The sequence below is a fragment of the Phlebotomus papatasi genome, chromosome 3, assembly GCF_024763615.1.
Source record: "Phlebotomus papatasi isolate M1 chromosome 3, Ppap_2.1, whole genome shotgun sequence".
NCBI classification, from domain to species: domain Eukaryota; kingdom Metazoa; phylum Arthropoda; class Insecta; order Diptera; family Psychodidae; genus Phlebotomus; species Phlebotomus papatasi.
This window is the reverse complement of record NC_077224.1, coordinates 85,472,395-85,490,694: the sequence shown is the minus strand read 5'-3', so window position 1 is coordinate 85,490,694 and position 18,300 is coordinate 85,472,395. Positions and strand designations below refer to the sequence as shown.

The 18,300-nt window shown below is 32.3% G+C and overlaps 1 protein-coding gene across 1 annotated transcript in view; it reads left to right on the top strand.

Annotated features, from left to right (window-relative positions):
* LOC129806153 (unconventional myosin-IXb) overlaps positions 1-18,300 on the top strand; it is a 79,103-nt gene that overhangs the window by 18,426 nt on the left and 42,377 nt on the right. The window contains exon 2 of the mRNA XM_055854530.1: positions 16,010-16,230. Within this exon, the coding sequence (XP_055710505.1) occupies positions 16,010-16,230 (221 nt within the window). The remainder of the gene's footprint in view (positions 1-16,009; positions 16,231-18,300) is intronic.

The window sequence follows — 18,300 nt, the reverse complement described above, 5'->3', positions numbered from 1 at the left end:
CTCCTTAATTAATTAAAATTATGAAATTTTTTTGTGCTATTAAATGAATATCCTAAGACAGGAAGAGGACTTAATAAGGTAGATTCTTGAAATAGACTATAATGGATATTCAATTCAGGCGGATTAGCTGTCCGAAATTACAAGCAAAGTGTCCAAAATTACAGAAAAACTGTCTAAAAGTATAGTCAAATTTATGTCTACATTTTTATTCCTTTTAAACGTATTAAGGTTCATTTCATAAAAAGCAAAGACTATAAGTTGCTTGCCAAGGGTCCAAACAACACTTCTGAAAAATAATCAAAACATTTGAATTTGTATTGAAAATATTATACTTCAAACATATGCCCAACGCACAATAACTTTCGTTTTGTAAACATGTTTTTGATATTTCAATGAGAGTGAGTGAGATCTAGATCTAGTCATCTCGCTCATTCTCATGGGAAATTTTGAAAACATGTTTCCAAACAAAAGTTATTGTGCGCTGGTCATTAGAACATTCATGCTTGTATTTACACTGTCCAAAATTACAAACACTTTCATTAATATGCTCGAGAGACTTATGACTTAAGCCGAGAGACCGCTTAACGTAATTATAATCAAAATAATGATTAGACTAAATTTCCAGCAGTGTCTCACTAAAATCGATTCTCAGCTTAAACTGAGAAACAGCTTAGTCAGAAATTTATGGAAATTTAATCTAATTAATTTCGGAAGGCCAGATGAGCCAGAACTTTATAGGGCAGGACTTTAATGCACGGGGCCGGATAACACACTTTAGAGACCGGGGATAAAAATGTTCTCCGCCACATGATCACCTTCAGAAAGCCCAGGGAGATCTTTCAGAAATTAAAATAAGATTTATATTATCTCAAAATTCTGTTTCGTAGTTGTGTCTGCCGTCGTCTTACCATTACCGGCCTCTTCAGATGAAAAGAAGAAACCCTGGGTTAGTTGACCGTGCATTTGGTCAGTAAGGTAGCAGGTTAAGCCGGTACGATGACCTGGGATCACTGGGGTAGATCTCCCGTATTTTAGCTTCTCAAATTTCGGCCTCTTTCCAACTCTTTAGTGAAATATTTTCTTCTCTTCTAATTGCAATTGTATATACGTTGCTTGGAAGAATTATAGCCTAAAGCGGAAAATTGTTTCCTACGGAGAATTGGCCTCTAGTTGTGTTACAACTTTACGGATAGTAAAAAGATTATTTAAAAGTACAGGTCATTTATGGGTACTTAAACGATTCCAGTATCGATTGTGACCAATGCAGTTAGGTTGGAAATTTCAAGACCTTTCTTAAAAATCCAGATTTGACTAAACCCAATGTGGAAAATTACTTCTTTGGTAGTTTATTAACCTGGCTAAACTTCAATGTACGGTGATCTACCAGAGTCACTAAACAGGCTGCAGGCTTGGCATCTCAGATTGAGCTTGAGACTTCAAAGCAAACTTCGTATTGCAAGACATACAACCAGAGTAGAAACTGCCCATCGTTTTCGTACCGAAGTTGGTTGGAAGTAAAACGCTAAGACGGCGGTGGCGCAAGCGATGGGGGACGCATAAATCTGACCTGTTAAAAACATTGTAAGGGAAAGCGCGCTACCTTCGAATAACTCAAGCTTCAGACAGAACAATTTTTGTGTGTGCTTAATGAAACCTATGGTCCTCTTCTGAAAATTTTGGCCACTGGACTAGTTATTAAAATAATAAAGGCTTTCCCCTACACCATTTCCCTCTTGAGGTTGGTTGTCAATGCTAAGACGGCGGTGGACGCTAAAAACTCAAATGTCATTAAAATGTCATTTTCGCAGTTAAAGATTATATTCGGGTAAAATTTTTTGCTATTTAGGGTAAGATGGGGTAATTCGGAATGATGTCTCTTTTGGAATTTTGAGATTTTCTCACTGTTTCAGATGGTTAAGAACTTAAGAATTTACATTTGAGAGTACTTCTTCATTGATATTTTTCTTTTTGCCATCTAAAACTGTCAGGTAACTTCAAAGTTCCAAATTATGATTCCAAATTACCCCACCTTACCCTACATTTAGAAAAAATAACGTAAAGATATGCCTGGCTGTTATCGATTTATAGGAAAAACAAGAGATATCGACCACCAAACTTAATCTTTTCACTGATCAACCCCAGTCAATTGTAATTCATTTGATAAATTGGGAGTGATGATAAAGTAAAAGTGAGGAAAAGAGTTGAATCTTTTTGGGATTCATTCCCCTTTAGCCTTGTGGTGAGAGAAATGATGTACGATAAATAAAAGATGATAATGATGCTTAAAAAATTCAATCTAGACCCGTGAGTTTTTCTTCCTTCTGGCAGCTGACCGTTTTGACCACTAATTCTTATACCCATACACTTATAATATAATAATAAAAATCAAACGCAACGAAAAAGCCTGTTTTTTAATGTCTTTAAGTCACTGAACTCATGACATGAATATGTACAGTAAAAATTTTTCGTACCTTTTTTCCTCAACATCTTGCAATAGCATCAAACCCAAAGATACCAGAGGAAGAATATTCTGGAGATGAAGTACATTTTGGGGGTTTTTCCCAGGAAAACCAACCAGAACCCTTCTTATAAGCTGCTTTAGTTCAATTCAACTCAAAATATATTACCTTCAAAATCAGACTCTAATTCTCACCTCAATCTCTCACAAGGAAATCGGTTTGTGTCTTTCTTTTGATGTGATATTTCTCACTAGAAGACCAACAAAAAAAAGTAGATGACGAGGTTGATGATGGTGCTAGAGGTCGAATTATGAAGCATCGGCAAATGAAGAGCGATGCCTTCGGGAAAAGACACTGCGAGAAAAAACCCACACAAGAGGTTTCTGTGTTAGGTTAAGAAAAGCAAAAAAAAAAACGATCCAACTCCATTGGAGTTCTGGTAGATGAAATTTCTGACTGTATGCTCTCCTCATTCATTTTTTCACTGACTCAACGAGAAAAGAAAAAGAAAAACAACTAAATAAAAGCACAAGTTGGAGGTGAACGAGTAAAAAAGAAGTGAATAACATCGTCATGTAATATTTTAACCACAATACACACGTAGAAATTCAACATTGATCATGTGTTGTGTGTCCGAAAAACCGAACTGGTTGTGTTGATGTTTTTTCGGCGCTCACCTTTATTATTACCTGGCGATGGCAAAGAGATCCTCACAACCATCATCATCTTCATTTTTATCTCTGTCTCATTTTTCGCCTTCTTCTGGGCGAATGAACGAAAACATCAGCCTTCATGAGGTACCCAAGAAAGGTTATCTTTTATGTTCAACACTGCACCTCACTGATTGATAAATATTTGGTGAGATTCTGTAATAAAATCTCTATTGCGGTTGTCACATATTCATATCTCTTAACTTGATTGATTATATTCAAATCTCTATTCCAATCTGGATTTTATGATTATCTCATTGACACAAATCCAACGAGGAAGTATTGAAATTTGTCGTAAGGAAAAAGTTTAGTACAAACATGTGCTAAATTAATTACACTAGTTGATTGTTTAGTTTAAAACTAGACAAATGATAGAACATTTGAGATAAGCCACCTTAACTTGGACATTTAAAACAAAAATTTAGTACACACATGTGCTAAACTAATTTGTTTAGTCAATAGGATTATTATTTTCAAATATTTAAATGAGAAATAGTTAAAACAGATGAAATTTGCGGTAAATTACATTAAAATTGATGTTTTAAAGAAAGTTAAAAGTTTAGTACATGCATGTTCTACGATAATGTGTTTATATACTTGAATAGTTACTTTTAAATAACAAAATGAAAACTAGTCAAATTATAGGAACTTTAAGATAAATTGCATTGAAATTGATAATTAAAATAGAAATCAAAATTTAGTACACACATGTGGTAAACTAATTTTTTTTTTAGATAATAGGATCATTCTTTTCTCAATATTTAAATGATAAATAGTTAAAAGATTAGATATTTGCGGTAAATTACATTAAAATTAATGTTTCAAAGAAAGTTAAAAGTTTAGTACATGCATGTTCTACGATAATGTGTTTATATACTTGAATAGTTACTTTTAAATAACAAAATGGAAACTAGTCAAATTATAGGAACTTTAAGATAAATTGCATTAAAATTGATAATTTAAAGAGAAATCTATTATTTAGTACAAACATGTGCTAAACTGATTTCTTTAATTAATTGAATAATTATTCTACAATATCAAAATGAAAACTAATCAAATAATAGAAACTTTGCGATAAATTAATTAATTTTTAATTTCAAGAGAAATTAAATATTTAGTACATGCATGTGCTAAATTGATTTGTTTAGTTAATCAAATACTTATCTTTAAATATTTAAATGAGAGCTTAACAAATTATAGTAGCATTGCCACAAATTACATTATAATTGATGATTCATAGGGAAACTAAATACTTAGTACATGTATGTACTAATTTATATCTAATTTGCTTCATTAATCGGATGATTATTTTTAGATATTTAATTTAAACGAAATAGTGAAATGCTAGAAAAGTTGCATTGAAAGAACTTAAAAAAGTTAAAATAAACATTTTCAAAAGAATTTATTTATTTATCACATTCATGTGCTAAAAAAATTGTACAGGTTAATATATAAATTTCTCTTTTTGCTTTACAAAAAGGAATGTGAGAAAAACCAGTCAAGCAACATGACAATTACATTAGCAATAATGTTTTGGGTATATTCTTAAAACACGCGAGTACTAAATTTATATTTCCGGTTTATCATTCTATGTTGAGTGTATTTGCAAAATTTCCCAAATGACAGAAATTTTGTTATAAATTGCCTTAAAGTCGCAATTTCCATAGGCCAGTAAAGATTTAACTCATACATGTTCCTTGAACTCATTGGGTTAAGTAGCAGATTACTTTTAGTTCATACACATGTACTAAACTGATTTGCTTCGTTATTATCTTTAAAAATTTATATAATAAATTCTTTTCTAATAATCGAAAAGTTGCTGTAAATTGCATTGAGATTTTAGTTTAAAAAAGGCCTCTAGATTTGTTAGAACATACATGTGCTAAATTTATTTTATTTTAATGAATTTTTTTTAAATACATATTTTAAATTTTGAGTAATAAATTTATTCATCAACAATTCTTTCGAAGTATATTTTCGTTTCAATAAGATTCCGTGAAGTTTTCAGCGTCCATTTCCCTCTAAGCGTTAGTGACCATCCTCCAGGGCGAAACGGTGGAAAAACTATGTCTCATGTTGTATATACCGTATGTACCAGTCATTTAAGAACATATTCGAATTTTTTGAATACACAAAATCCCAATGAGAGAAGAAAAAACAAAAACAGAAGATTCTGCTCTGTTAAAATTGCATTTTTTGGAGCATTGTGAGAAGTTAAAAATGGCCAGCTGTTATAGAGCTATAGCATATATGTACTAAACTTATTTTTTAGTACCAGTTTGAGATAATATTGGATTCTATAATCTCATGCATTAAAATTTAATAATTTTTTAACATTAAGAAAAAACTTGCAAAAGCCAAAAAAGTTTCATTGAAATGCTTAATTAATGAAAAAAACTTCTATTTAAGACAAAGATTTAGTAAACGCATGTACTAAAAGGTTATTAATGTATTAAAGAGCTTTTTATAAATAATATTGGAAAATGAGTAGAAGTAAATAAAAATGCACGTAAGTGAAATTAAAATGTGTACTAAATTTAGAAAATATGTAAAGCTCTTTAAGAAAAATAATAATTTGATAAAAATTCAAACATTTATAAATATCTTCTATGAGTTAAGTCCTTAGGAAAAACATTCTTTGAAACATGATTTGTTTCAATTAATAGCAAAAAAAATTGTCTCTTAAGAAAAGGAACTTAAAAACAGTTCTAAAAGTATTTATTAAGAGTTATCAAAGGCATGTTTCACTTGTTAAAAAACGAAAAAAAGATTATGCAAAAAAGGCAATTTGGTTTTTCACAGAATTAGTATTTTTAGCATAAACTGTAGTTTATGGAATTTTATCGCGACTTGAAAGATTTTCTTGTTTAGTGATTCTCAAGTGGCAGAAACGAGTCAAAATAAGAAGGTTATTGGCCCCTAAATACGCCCCACAAGTAATATAAATATTGAGTATCTATAAGGAAAAATAATTAACGAATAAGAGAAATTCAAGTTGCCTGCCAGAAAATCCAATAAAAATTGCATCTTTATGGATATAGGAATAATTAATATAAAACTGAACGTACTGAACTTCTATCACGTTACCAGTAATTCGTTTTATGACTTTGTGAAGTTTCAACTCTTAAAATTTATTTACACAGCATTCCACCAACTTCTTTTTCATCTTCCTTTTGCATCCTCCATTGGTACACATCTCTCGCCACTTTTTGAGATCTATCAAGCAAGGCAATATTCTTCTTCAGCACAAGTCTTCGCCTCTTTTTTTTTTACTTCTCAAGTCTCCATCATCTTCCTCTGGCTTCTTGCCTCAGCACCATCCCGAATGGGCCTTGAGAAAAATTGTACAAACAGATCCAATGGAGAAGATGAAATGAAGAAACTAACCCACAACTGATTCACCTTTGGAGTCTAATAAACAACACACATTTCTTCTTTTTCTTATATATAATTATAAATTGAGCAAGAGCTCGCCAAAGAGACTTTGGTGGTTTTTTCTCTCCCTTTTTTTTAAGGAGGCATGAGCGCAGAGATTAAAAAGAAACTCACATATTGTGATGCATACACTTCTCTTGTATTTATGATAAATTAACTTGGAGCTCTGTCGAAGGAGATTTTCACCCAATGATGCTTTTTTTCCTACCCATTTCCTTTGCTTCTTTCAATACCTTCGATCACCATCAATATTAAGCCCAAACACCGCATTGAGTAACAAAAAAACAGCCATTGATAAGCTTGTTTGAGCTTATTGGAACTATGATTCTATAGCATATTCAAAATCAGCAATAATGATAATTTTGTTCGTATTATGCATTGAAAATCAGTAAGGGAGACCGGGGTAGAATTAGCCACGAATAGTATTACAAAGTGGTACCTGTCTTATAGTATGCCTTCGAAGGAATATTGAGGAAACCACTTTTTATTTTAAATATATATTTGAATAATTTGATAAATTTAAATATATATCAGCCTCATAAAATTTTTTTTTGTTCAAATTATACGTAATGAAAAATTTCATTTGGTGACCGATTTAAACCGAAAGTCGAAAGATATGAAACCGGAACGATTTCAGATAGCGGCTAGGGGCTTTCGAGGGACCCCCTCACAAAGTAAGAAGGAAGGAATCGGAAAAATGTTCATTGGAAATGAAAAGGGGAATCTTTCTTCTGAATATTTTTTTTAGTACATGACTGCACTCATGTGCTTCTGGATTATCGATCGAGAATCGAGAATTCATCGTGTTCCAAAACCACAAAACAGTAGTGATAGGAGCCAACATGAAGAAAAGTTAATAACTCACTCAGAGATCGTGTACTAAAAGACATATTCCTAAAGAAAAATTTCATTAGAATAGCACCATTATATTTTTTCAAATTATTTTTTTGCAAAATATTTGTAAAACATAAATAAACAATATTTCATTTATACGTAGATTAAACGTTACACTACCTATGTTTTTAGTACACATTTATAAATTGTGCACCTTACACAGGAATATTATTTAGTGACTTCTGTAAATTCCAATAAAAATTGCAGTAAAAATTTTCAAACTGCTTGGAAATCGTTTAACTCACATTCAATTTATAAAAGTGAACTAAAGTTGAGGTAGGGTTTAATTTAATGAAATCTTTCTTTATAACATTTTTTTTTAGTACATGAATGTTTCTGAATTAGGATAAAGTGGTACAAAACAGGGCCTTTTTTCTTGATAAATTTAGTACTTCATTTTTATTTGTATATTTTTAATGCTTTAGTTTTATAATTTGGTTCCTTGTGTTTAAAAACAAATTTTGTACTGTATTTATCGAGAAAACAGCCATGTCCAACTTGTACCGGCGATTGTCCAACTTGTACCACTGTACCCTATAGACATTTCTTTATGTTGCTGAAAGTAAGCGTTTGTACTTTTTTCACCATCTCTTGACGATTATTTTTGATTTTCTACAAACACTAATTCGTAAAAGTTTGTGTACAAATGGATTTTTTTTGATATATTGTACTAATTACTCAAAATAGTGACTTACTAAAAAAATACTAAATTTTATTAGCACTATCTTCTCCATAAAGGTTAAAGCCCCGTTGATATTTGAATCGACATCATAGATGTCTCTCGAAGTGGTGCCGATTTCTCCTAAGAGCGATACTTATTGTTAACGTTATTGTTAACGTTATTGTTGACTGAACCACAGCATTGCAATAGCTGTGATTAAGAAGTAATCACAGCTGACTGGGTGGAAGATCGAAAAATACAAGTCTCCTTTTTGCTTTTCATAATGGACTTTAGTTGGTCCATTGGCATTCGAGAACACATTACAATATTATAACTCAATAAGCCGCAGGCAATTTTTTAATGCTGCTTTTCCTTCTTTGCGGGAATCGAACCTACAATGTTGTGGCTTGGACATGAGGTAGAGAAGATGGGAAGGAGATTTTTAAATATCGGGTATTTTAGCCCCAAGACCTCACCGAGAGCTCCACTTTCCTCTTTTTGAATATTTGCAAAATATTTTCGCAAAAGAAAATTTCTGATGAACAAAGTTGATGACCATGGTGAGAAAGTAGATAGAAATAAAACATACAACAATAAAATTAATAAGAAGATCTTAGAGGAATTCAAGAGGTTATAAAAATGAGTATTGACTGAGGTATGTCAGTCAATACTCAAAACAAATTCATACTATGTTAGGTCATAGTCCATTAATCCAGTAGTTTTAGAACATTTGAAGTTTGTCACGTCACCACAAGTGGCGCCACTGAATATTTATGGAAAAGAACATTCTTTCCTAATTTTTTCCCTGCTAATTCTCAAGATGTAGTTTGCTTAAACACAACTCTTTAACGCCGTTATCACACTTGCACATTAAAATTTTAATGTGATTCACATTAATTGTCGCTTGTGAGCGTCCAAATATGTTATTTGTGTCTTTGAGTCACTTAATATTTGGGGTTTTTCTATTTATTGATGAAGAAGTTGACTTTGCCTGCAAAAATAAGTTTAAATTTACCTAAAGCATAAATATTTTTCACATTAAAAAATTAAAGAGAAAATCGCATTAATTTTTCGCATTAATGCTATAAATCAATTTATATCAAATTTTGCGGGCCAAGTCTACCTTTTTATCAATAAATAGATCAAATTGTGAATATAAAATGATTCAAACACACAAATTACACATTTGGACTCTCACCAGCGACAGTTAATGTGAATCACATTAAAATTTTAATGTGCAAGTGTGATAACACAGTAATGTTCATCAAGGAGATTAACAATTTATGATCAATTAATTACTTGACGCAAGTTCTTCAAGAAGATCTCAATGGTCTTCATTTGGACAGAAATTAGCAAAATTGAGGGACTAAAAAAGTGTCGGCTTGTTTTTGAGAGAAAGACGCTGTGAGAGATGTTGAAGATCTTGACTGTGAAATACTTGAGGTGTCACCAAAGATAGCCATAACATCAAATAAATTAACTCTTGCATCTTCTTCCGGCACAATCGTGTAATCGATTTATCGTGAAAGTCTTACGTATTTTTTCTGCAGCTAAAGAGTCATCTCTTCAATAAAATATCAGTCAATTCCTTTTTGCCTTCAATGTTAAATGGCCAGAGAATAAAAAAGGTGTCAATTCCTCGCGGTGAGTGATAAAAGCCTTCTCACTGTCTCTTGTCCACTTCTTTCTAGCTGAGATTCTTTCATAATCACAGCTATTGCAATGCTTTGGTTCGGTAAATCACCTTCGATCTATCTCATATTCACACGGTTTATATTTCTTAAAGTGATTTTAAATCGGGTTATCATTTTATGCTTTATCCGAAAATAATCAATGCCCCAATCAAATAATTGAAAATAATCAAAGGTATGAGTTGCTCACATGAAGTATATAAATAGTATAGTGCAAATTTAACTAAAACTCGGCATTCACCCCCTAGAGAGCACCTTGAAGCAACCCCTATGCAGGGTATTCCTTAAAACAATTCCGAAATAATGACGAAGATGAAAAAGATTATTTGTCAAGTTACAGAAAAATATTTTTTGACAAAAATATTTTCTTGTAGTGTACGCCATAATTTCTCTAGTTCGAGGAAGATCCTCAGGACATATTAAATTACACAGATAAAATATTTTGTAAAATTGTTCGTAAATGTTTGTGAATTCCTAGTGGAATCTTAAAAAAACGTTCGTAAAAGTTTGTATAATATTTTTTTCACAAACATTGTTCGTGACATGACCACTTGACGAGAATTTGTCATTCTTTTACAAACGTTTGTTCACACATTCTTGTTAGCCTGACAAAACTTTACAAACAAATTACAAAATTTTATGAACATCAGTTTGTAAATCGATTTTTTAAATTGACGAACAAGTGTTTGTAAAAGAACGAAAAATGTTTGTTAAATGATATTGTTACAACCAATGTCTGTTAAAAAGTACAAACTTTTACGAACTTTTAGTGGGTTGTACAATTTATGAGCGTTTCGTGAGTCGTCACTATGAGAGACGTCACTAAATATCGTTTGATAAGTCGTTATAGAACCCTAAGTTTCGATATTGTTTTAACCCATTCCTTACCATGGTATTATACAGTATACGCAAATTGAGTGGTTTTAGATGATTTATTCCAGGGTAATTGATATTCGAGTTTCTATCGGGAATGGATTTTTAGTTACTTTAGTCCTTCAATTACTTTGGAAAAATAGTCCGACAGAGATGGAAATACATTTTGTTGTTCTTTTCTCGCTTCGCGTGAAGTCATGCAAAAATTTTACCCAAAATGGCAGAGGGAAAATTCGACATCCCGTCGAATTTGTTAAAATTGGCCTTCATCCTCTTTCCTGATTTGAATTCTGGTTGCCATTGTGTTTTCTTGGATAGTTACTCTATCTAAATCAATAGAGTTTGTAATGAATTAATGCACAGAATTTAAATTAAGTGGCCGTTAAGACGCGTGTTTGAGGGCGGCTCACCGCGCCCCATAATGGATAAAATTTTTTTCTTTTCAAAAAAACTCATCTATTAACCTATTGGAAACTAATCCCAAAATATGAACATTCTATCTCAAGTATTTCTGATACATTGACTGAATGGGTTAATAATAATGATATTGCTAGCACAACATTTTATGAAGGAACATGGCCTTCCCACAAGGGGATTTCTAGACATGCATTATTATTTTTTTTTCTTGTACGGGATGAGATTGTCAGTCCCATGCCCGTGGAATCAAGTGCAGTGAAGCACACTGGATGCAATCCGAACACATTTAACGCCAGAAAAATTCCTTGTGACCTAAAGCAGATTCGAACCCGGGACACTTGCATCATAGAGCGAGTGCTCTACCACTTGACCCATTGAGTGCCCATGATCTTGTTTTTACTGTTTACAATTCTCATAAAGTTTACATAAAAATCGATGTTTCATTCGTAGAATCACAGCTTTTATAAGCTCACACAATCTTATCACTGTCTCTATCTTGGAATACTTTAAAAGAAGTCTCGTAGGAATGTTGCGTACATTTTCTCCCAAGCTCGGGTTCATACAATATTGAAAGAATCTTTGGATGTTGTGACGCTCCTCGTCTCTCAATTATTCCTTCAGCATGTTTTCCAATGGCTTTTGGTGTCTGTACCTCCTCTTCCGCCCCATGGGTGGGAAATTTTATTATCCCAATCGTGTCGCACAAATGCAGCCAATATTTATGTGCATGGACATGAAATAAAGTATACTTTTGTGACCAATTCACCGTGGTTCATTTATATAAACATCTTACCACTGTCAGATACAGTTATGTCCATTTGCCACTAATGATTTTTAGTATTAATTTTATGATTGCAATTCCCCAAGTCCCAATGGAACAAGTGCTTATTTTCTTCTCTCTGGTCGTCTCTTTTCAAGCCCAAAAATAAGAACTTTCTTTTATTCTATACACAACATACATTTCCCGCCCTTTTTCAATCACCTTTTTCACATTCATTTATCCACACTTGGACGATCTTTGCATCTCGGAGGGGCATGCAATTTATCGCCTTTTGACACGATATTCAATGCACTACTCTATATGACACATTGAGAGAAAAGCATCTTTGCGAGATCTAGTTGAAATGGCATTTCTGGAAACTATTCCATTCATAAATCATCACGTGAATGGAATTGCAGTACTGAAGACTGCACAAGACACTTTGCCATATCTGTGACTGTTTTGAGATTGCTTTTGAGGCATGCTTGAGCATTCATCAGGAGAGAAATGTTGCCACATTCAACGAACTTTTAGATAGGACAATGCTATTAAAATGACGTGGAATTTCAGATGAACTTTGCATATGACAGTGTGGTATTCTAATTTTCTTCTAATGAAAATTGACTTTTAAGGGGGGTCGCTGAAGATCTGAATTCAGTACCTGGAATCGTTTGACCTTTATGTCTTCTACAATATCCATATAAAGAATAGAGGGTGGCCAGGAGCTTTGTTTTGTTGGGTGTGGTTAGGAATCCTCTTTCTGGTCCTCTGGGCGATGCATCACATAGCCATACCATTATAATTGTGATTCTTCGAGGTTATCGCCAATTTTATCCACGCGCATGCTGCCCCTTACATGCTCATTGCGCACCCTATCTTTCAGGATGACTCCCGACTTTAGTATCTGCTAAACATTTACAGTCATAGAGCACTTCGGGACGAATCTTAGTCTAGGTGGTCTGGATCTGGGTATAGCCGGTCTTTCAAATTTAGTAGCATTCTTTGATCACAAGTACACAATCGTTTAGATTAGGAACAAAAAAATGTTAGTCAAGTGATCATGTTACGAACAAAGTTTGTGAAAAATGGCACGAACCTTTACGTGTTTTTGGGTAATACGATTTACGAGCATTTAGTAAATCCCCTGTAGAGATTCACAAACGTTTGCGAATAAATTTACGAAAAAAAATTTTCTGTATAGTAAAAGATTTGTCAAATAAGTGATTTCGGGTAAATGTCCTAATTCAAAACCATTTCCAGACGCTTTAACTTTGACAGAAGATTTAACACATTAAGTTCATATTTTTTTGAAGAGAATTACATAAATTTGCTCCTTGACTTTTCTATAATGTTACTCTTTAGTGAAAATTCTTTAAATACAATCTGAAAACTTCTTAAATACAAGAAAAATACACAAGTTCAAATTGCTTCTATTGGAAACAAATTAATCCAAATGAAGACAAGGGAAATTTTCTAATTGGAGACAAACATTGTAAGTGAAACCGGGACGAAAGGCTTCCAAAACCTTGTTGAGTGGTTCTTGAGTGTAGGATTTGTTCTTATTCCTGGTCTTTTCTCCTTTTCCATCTAAAACAATAAGAAAACCTCTCCAAAAAAATCATATTTCTGGTGTTTCCAATTGAAGCATTTGCAGACACTTCAGAAAAATCCTTTTTGTTTACGAAATAGGTAATTATTTCATTTGAAAACTTCACGTACTGTTAACAATAAAGATTGACACTTAATTTTACATAATTTTGCCAGAATTATTACATAAATGTAAAAAAAAACGAATAGAGAACAATTACCCTATTGTGTTTTTCATTGGAAAACATGGTTAATTGATGAAAAATGCGATGGTGATAAAGTACACTTTTAATTTTTCTGAAAAATTTATAAATTAAAATTTGTGAATATGAATTGATTTTCGCTTTATTTGGAGCAAAATTAACTAAATAACTAAACTGACGTATAGAAAATATATAAATAAAAATTTAATACAGTATTTATCATGGAAAAAAATTATGTTTCCATTTGGAGTAGGGAAAAGTTTCCATTTGGAACAGGTTTTGAATTAGCTTAATTTACCCTACAGCCCTTTACTTCCAATTTTTGTAGCTTTACAAAACTGTTTGCAATTATGCTAAGTTACAATTCAGTTGTAAAGCTACAAATTTTTTTGTAAACTTTTATTTTCTGAGCATGTCATTTATTTATTTGGTCTGATTTCAATAACTTTCCGCTAAAAAGCTTCCTTTAATGAACATTTGAAAATGACTTTTTATGTTTTTTGAAATTATTAATTTTTAGATTTTTTTTTTGTAAAATTGTTTTGAAATGTTTGAATTTGTTTTGAATTCCTACTGCGGACTTACAAAAAGCATGTAAATCGTATGACTCATTATAAAATTTGTAAAAGTTTGTCCATTTTTATTTGGCTGACAAAATGTTATGAAGAAATGACAAGATTTTACGAACATTTCTTCCGTGTTTTCACGAACATTTACGAACTATTTTACGATATATTTTTTCTATGCAAATTTTTTACTGGTCAGATAGGCAAAGAGAAAAAGAAGACTACGAAGAAGTACAAGCCTTATATTCAGTAGTACTTCTTTGTGATCTGTTCCTTTGTCCATCTGAAATAGTGAGGAAATATCAAAGTTAAAAATTGGATTCTGTTCAAAGCTACCCCATTTTAAATTAATTTAAATACTAAATTTACTATTTTTGTAAAATATGTAACTGATTGAAATGTAAGGTTTTAAATCTAAATTAGCAATTAGTAAGTGAATCTGTTGAAAATTTAATTTCTTGACGTTTTTGAAAAGTGGAATTCAAAAGGGAGATGTTACAAGAACTAAAATAGAACATAACATTCCTGCTAATGTAATATCTGTATCCTGTAATTAAATTAATTATTGTTCCAAGACTTTATGAGAAGACAAAGTCGTCAAATATATTTTTTTGCATTATAATAAAAATGTATTCTACTCATTTTCATCTCCTAATGTTACTTGTAATTAAATGCAATTAATATAATAGTTTTATTACATCACTCAATTACACTAACAACATCGCATTTAACAACGTTTATTGCCCTTGCAATCATTTGAATATTTTAAATGTTGAATGGCATATCTTCATGCAAAAAGCTCATTTGTCCATCATCTTGTGCAATTAAGCGACTCCTTTTGATGATTTATTCACAAATGGAAAGCACCTATTTAGTTCATGTTGTCAATGTTTTGCTTTCTTCTTTTGTATTTTATCACAGAAATTCCATTTTCGATTTGTTAAGAGGGCTGATAAATGCTTGAATTGAAATTATAATAGTGCTAAAATTGTTGTGCGAAAGGACACATGGAAGGTGAATGTATTGGATGGAGATGAAAGAAGTGCGCTCGATGATGCGCGAAAAGGGCGAAAATTGCAATAAAATAAAACGGATCCAGAGGAATGATGATTAAATTCAAAATCGCATGCTATAAATTATTATGTGTGGCACATGATATTAATTATGTTTGTGTCATGCTTTTATTTTTTATTTTGTCTTATCTCTCTCCACTATATACTTTCATCCCTCTCTTTCTGCCTCTTCTGATGCAAAAGAATTTAATATCTCAGGAGAAGATGAGGTGTTTGTGTGGCTGACTTTGAGTTGTGGATGATGCTGTGAAAAGTCCAAGTTCTTAACACAACACCCGAAGAAATATCCGTTGAGTCGTAAAACAACTGACCAGTGATAATATAATTACATGTTGTCTGCCATGATTTCCATGTCATATCCTTTTGATCGTGCCCTTTCTCGATAAACAAGTGCAATTTGTTCTCTTCTCAGAAATATATTGGAATATCATGTTGCTAGTCGGATGCGTGTCTCAAAATGCTCTCTTCCAGCATCAAAAACATCTGACCACATGAAGTAAAATAGATTTTGCGCGGGAAATGATAGGCAATAACATGGGGAAGGTATATAGCATTTCAGTGCGGTGTCAATGTTGGGAAAATTATTTGGGACGGAAATAATTAAAAGTGGTTTATTTTGTTGTTGCACAACAAATGCAGCATATTCTAATCACAGTATTACTTTATTTTTTTCCTTACAGACGCATCATCGTCCAACGAGGCTGTACATTTGCAGCAACGACTCAAGAGTCTCAGCACTGAACTCGTGACTCTGCGCAATCGACTCCATGTTGGTCAGACTGCGACCGCCCTGAACTCACCGGCTGCCACGGGAGCTGGAGGGTGTGTTGTGGGGGCCAACAGTGTCAACACTGCCACAACAACCACAGCACCAAATGCTCACTTGAATGGCTCAAGCAAGGTAAAAAGACTATTGAGCTTTTACAGGCATTCTCATTAACTCTTCAAATTTTTCTTTGCACTTTGCATATTGTTTGCAAAGTACAAAGTTTCCCTCTGATACATCATTGGAGCACTGAGAAAAAAATAGGATGCGATTAACTTTTTTTCCTCATAACTAACATTTTTAGGTGTAAAAATATATCAACATTTTTTAATGTTAATTTTATACCTTTTCAAATGTAAAATTAACATGAAAAAGGGTAACTTTAACCCCCAATACACCTAAAAGGGGTAATATTTACACCGATTTCAGATCAATACTGCAGAGTAAACCAATACTGCTCAGTGTTCACTGTGAGAGAAATCCGAAAAAGTCAAAAATAACATTCCGGGAATGTTAATTTTACCCTGCAGTATTGATCCAAAATCGGTGTAAATATTATCCTTTTTAGGTGTATTAGGAGTTACAGTTACCCTTTTTTATGTTAATTTTACCCTTAAGAAGGTGTAAAATTAACATTAAAAATGTTGATATATTTTTACACCTAAAAAGTGTTAAAGTTCTGAGGAAAAAAGTTAATCGCACCTTCTTTTTTTTTCTCAATGAACCTTAATTGATTTTGTTAATGTTCGCCAGTGAAAAAGCTCACCTTAAGATGAACACACTTTTTTTGTCTAGAGCTTTCGGTCTCAGAAGCACCGAAAAAATATAGCGAACAACGGAAAAAATCTCAGTGTGAAAGTACACTGAGAAAAAAAAGAGGATGCGATTAACTTTTTTTCCTCAGAACTTTAACACTTTTTAGGTGTAAAAATATATCAACATTTTTTAATGTTAATTTTACACCCTTTTAAGGGTAAAATTAACATGAAAAAGTGTAACTTTAACCCCTAATACACCTAAAATGCGTAATATTTACAACGATTTAGGATCAATAATGCAGGGTAAAATTAACATTTCCGGAATGTTAACTTTTTTGGATTTCTCTTAGTGTACATTAAATAAGTTTATCATCATCGATAACAAATTTTATGATTTCTGTTGAGTTTTAAGGTGATATTCTTTAAATTTTCATAGGGGTTTCCTTTACTTTTCCAAATTTTCTATGCACTTTGCAAATAATTTGCAAAGTACAGCATTTTAACTGACATCTGCTTTCAATTGACATTTCATTGGAATTTGAATTAAAATTTGTCTTTTTCACAAATTCTTAAAATTGTTCCTAGAAAAATTAGTAGTTCGTGCAGTTTTTATACAAAATGCACTAGCAAACGTAGGACTGTTTTCGGAACGGAGGGAGTATACTGATTTTCTAAGTTTCTTGAAAAGTTCATAGTTGAGACCGAACGGCGGACAAATCTCATGATTATTCTTGAATAAAAAGGGGTGGCAAAGCGTCTCATACTTTGCGAAATGTCCGTACTCGTGACTAAAGATACCCCCATAGCAAAAGAAAGCGGAATAGGAATAACAAACGAAAAATTCTTCGGAATTTTACAGTATTTTTCCTTGAAAAATTCCATAAGAATTTCCCATAATAGGTTCCAAGGAAAATTTGATGGATTTATGCTGGATTTTTTCTGTGGAACATATCCATGGAATGTTCGCGAAATTTATGTGGATTTTTCCAACTAAATAAAATGGAGAAAAAATTAAGCTGTCACATGCACCTCGTGATTTTACTTCCGAATATTAAAGAAATAGCAAAGATCACGGGAATTTTAATAAGTTTTACTGAACTAGCGATAACAAATTACTAGACAATAAAACACTATTTTATAAAAAAGACTTTTTTTTCATAAAAGAGATGTTATACATGTTATATGATATAAAGTAAGTATTATTTTAGGTTGGCGAGCTATTTAATGTAATCACTTCACTATTATGTACACGAAACGCAGTGTCGCATAATTAATTATATTATAATTCGTCGCAGGAGTCACTAAAAGTGTTTGCGGAAGGTTTGGAAATAAAAGAGTGGAAAAAACCATATAAAACCCTACGGAATGATATTGGAAATTTCCATATAATTTTCCAGCTTATCCCGCGGACGTTTCACGTGTGAGTTTCCATATAAATCTTCCGCGG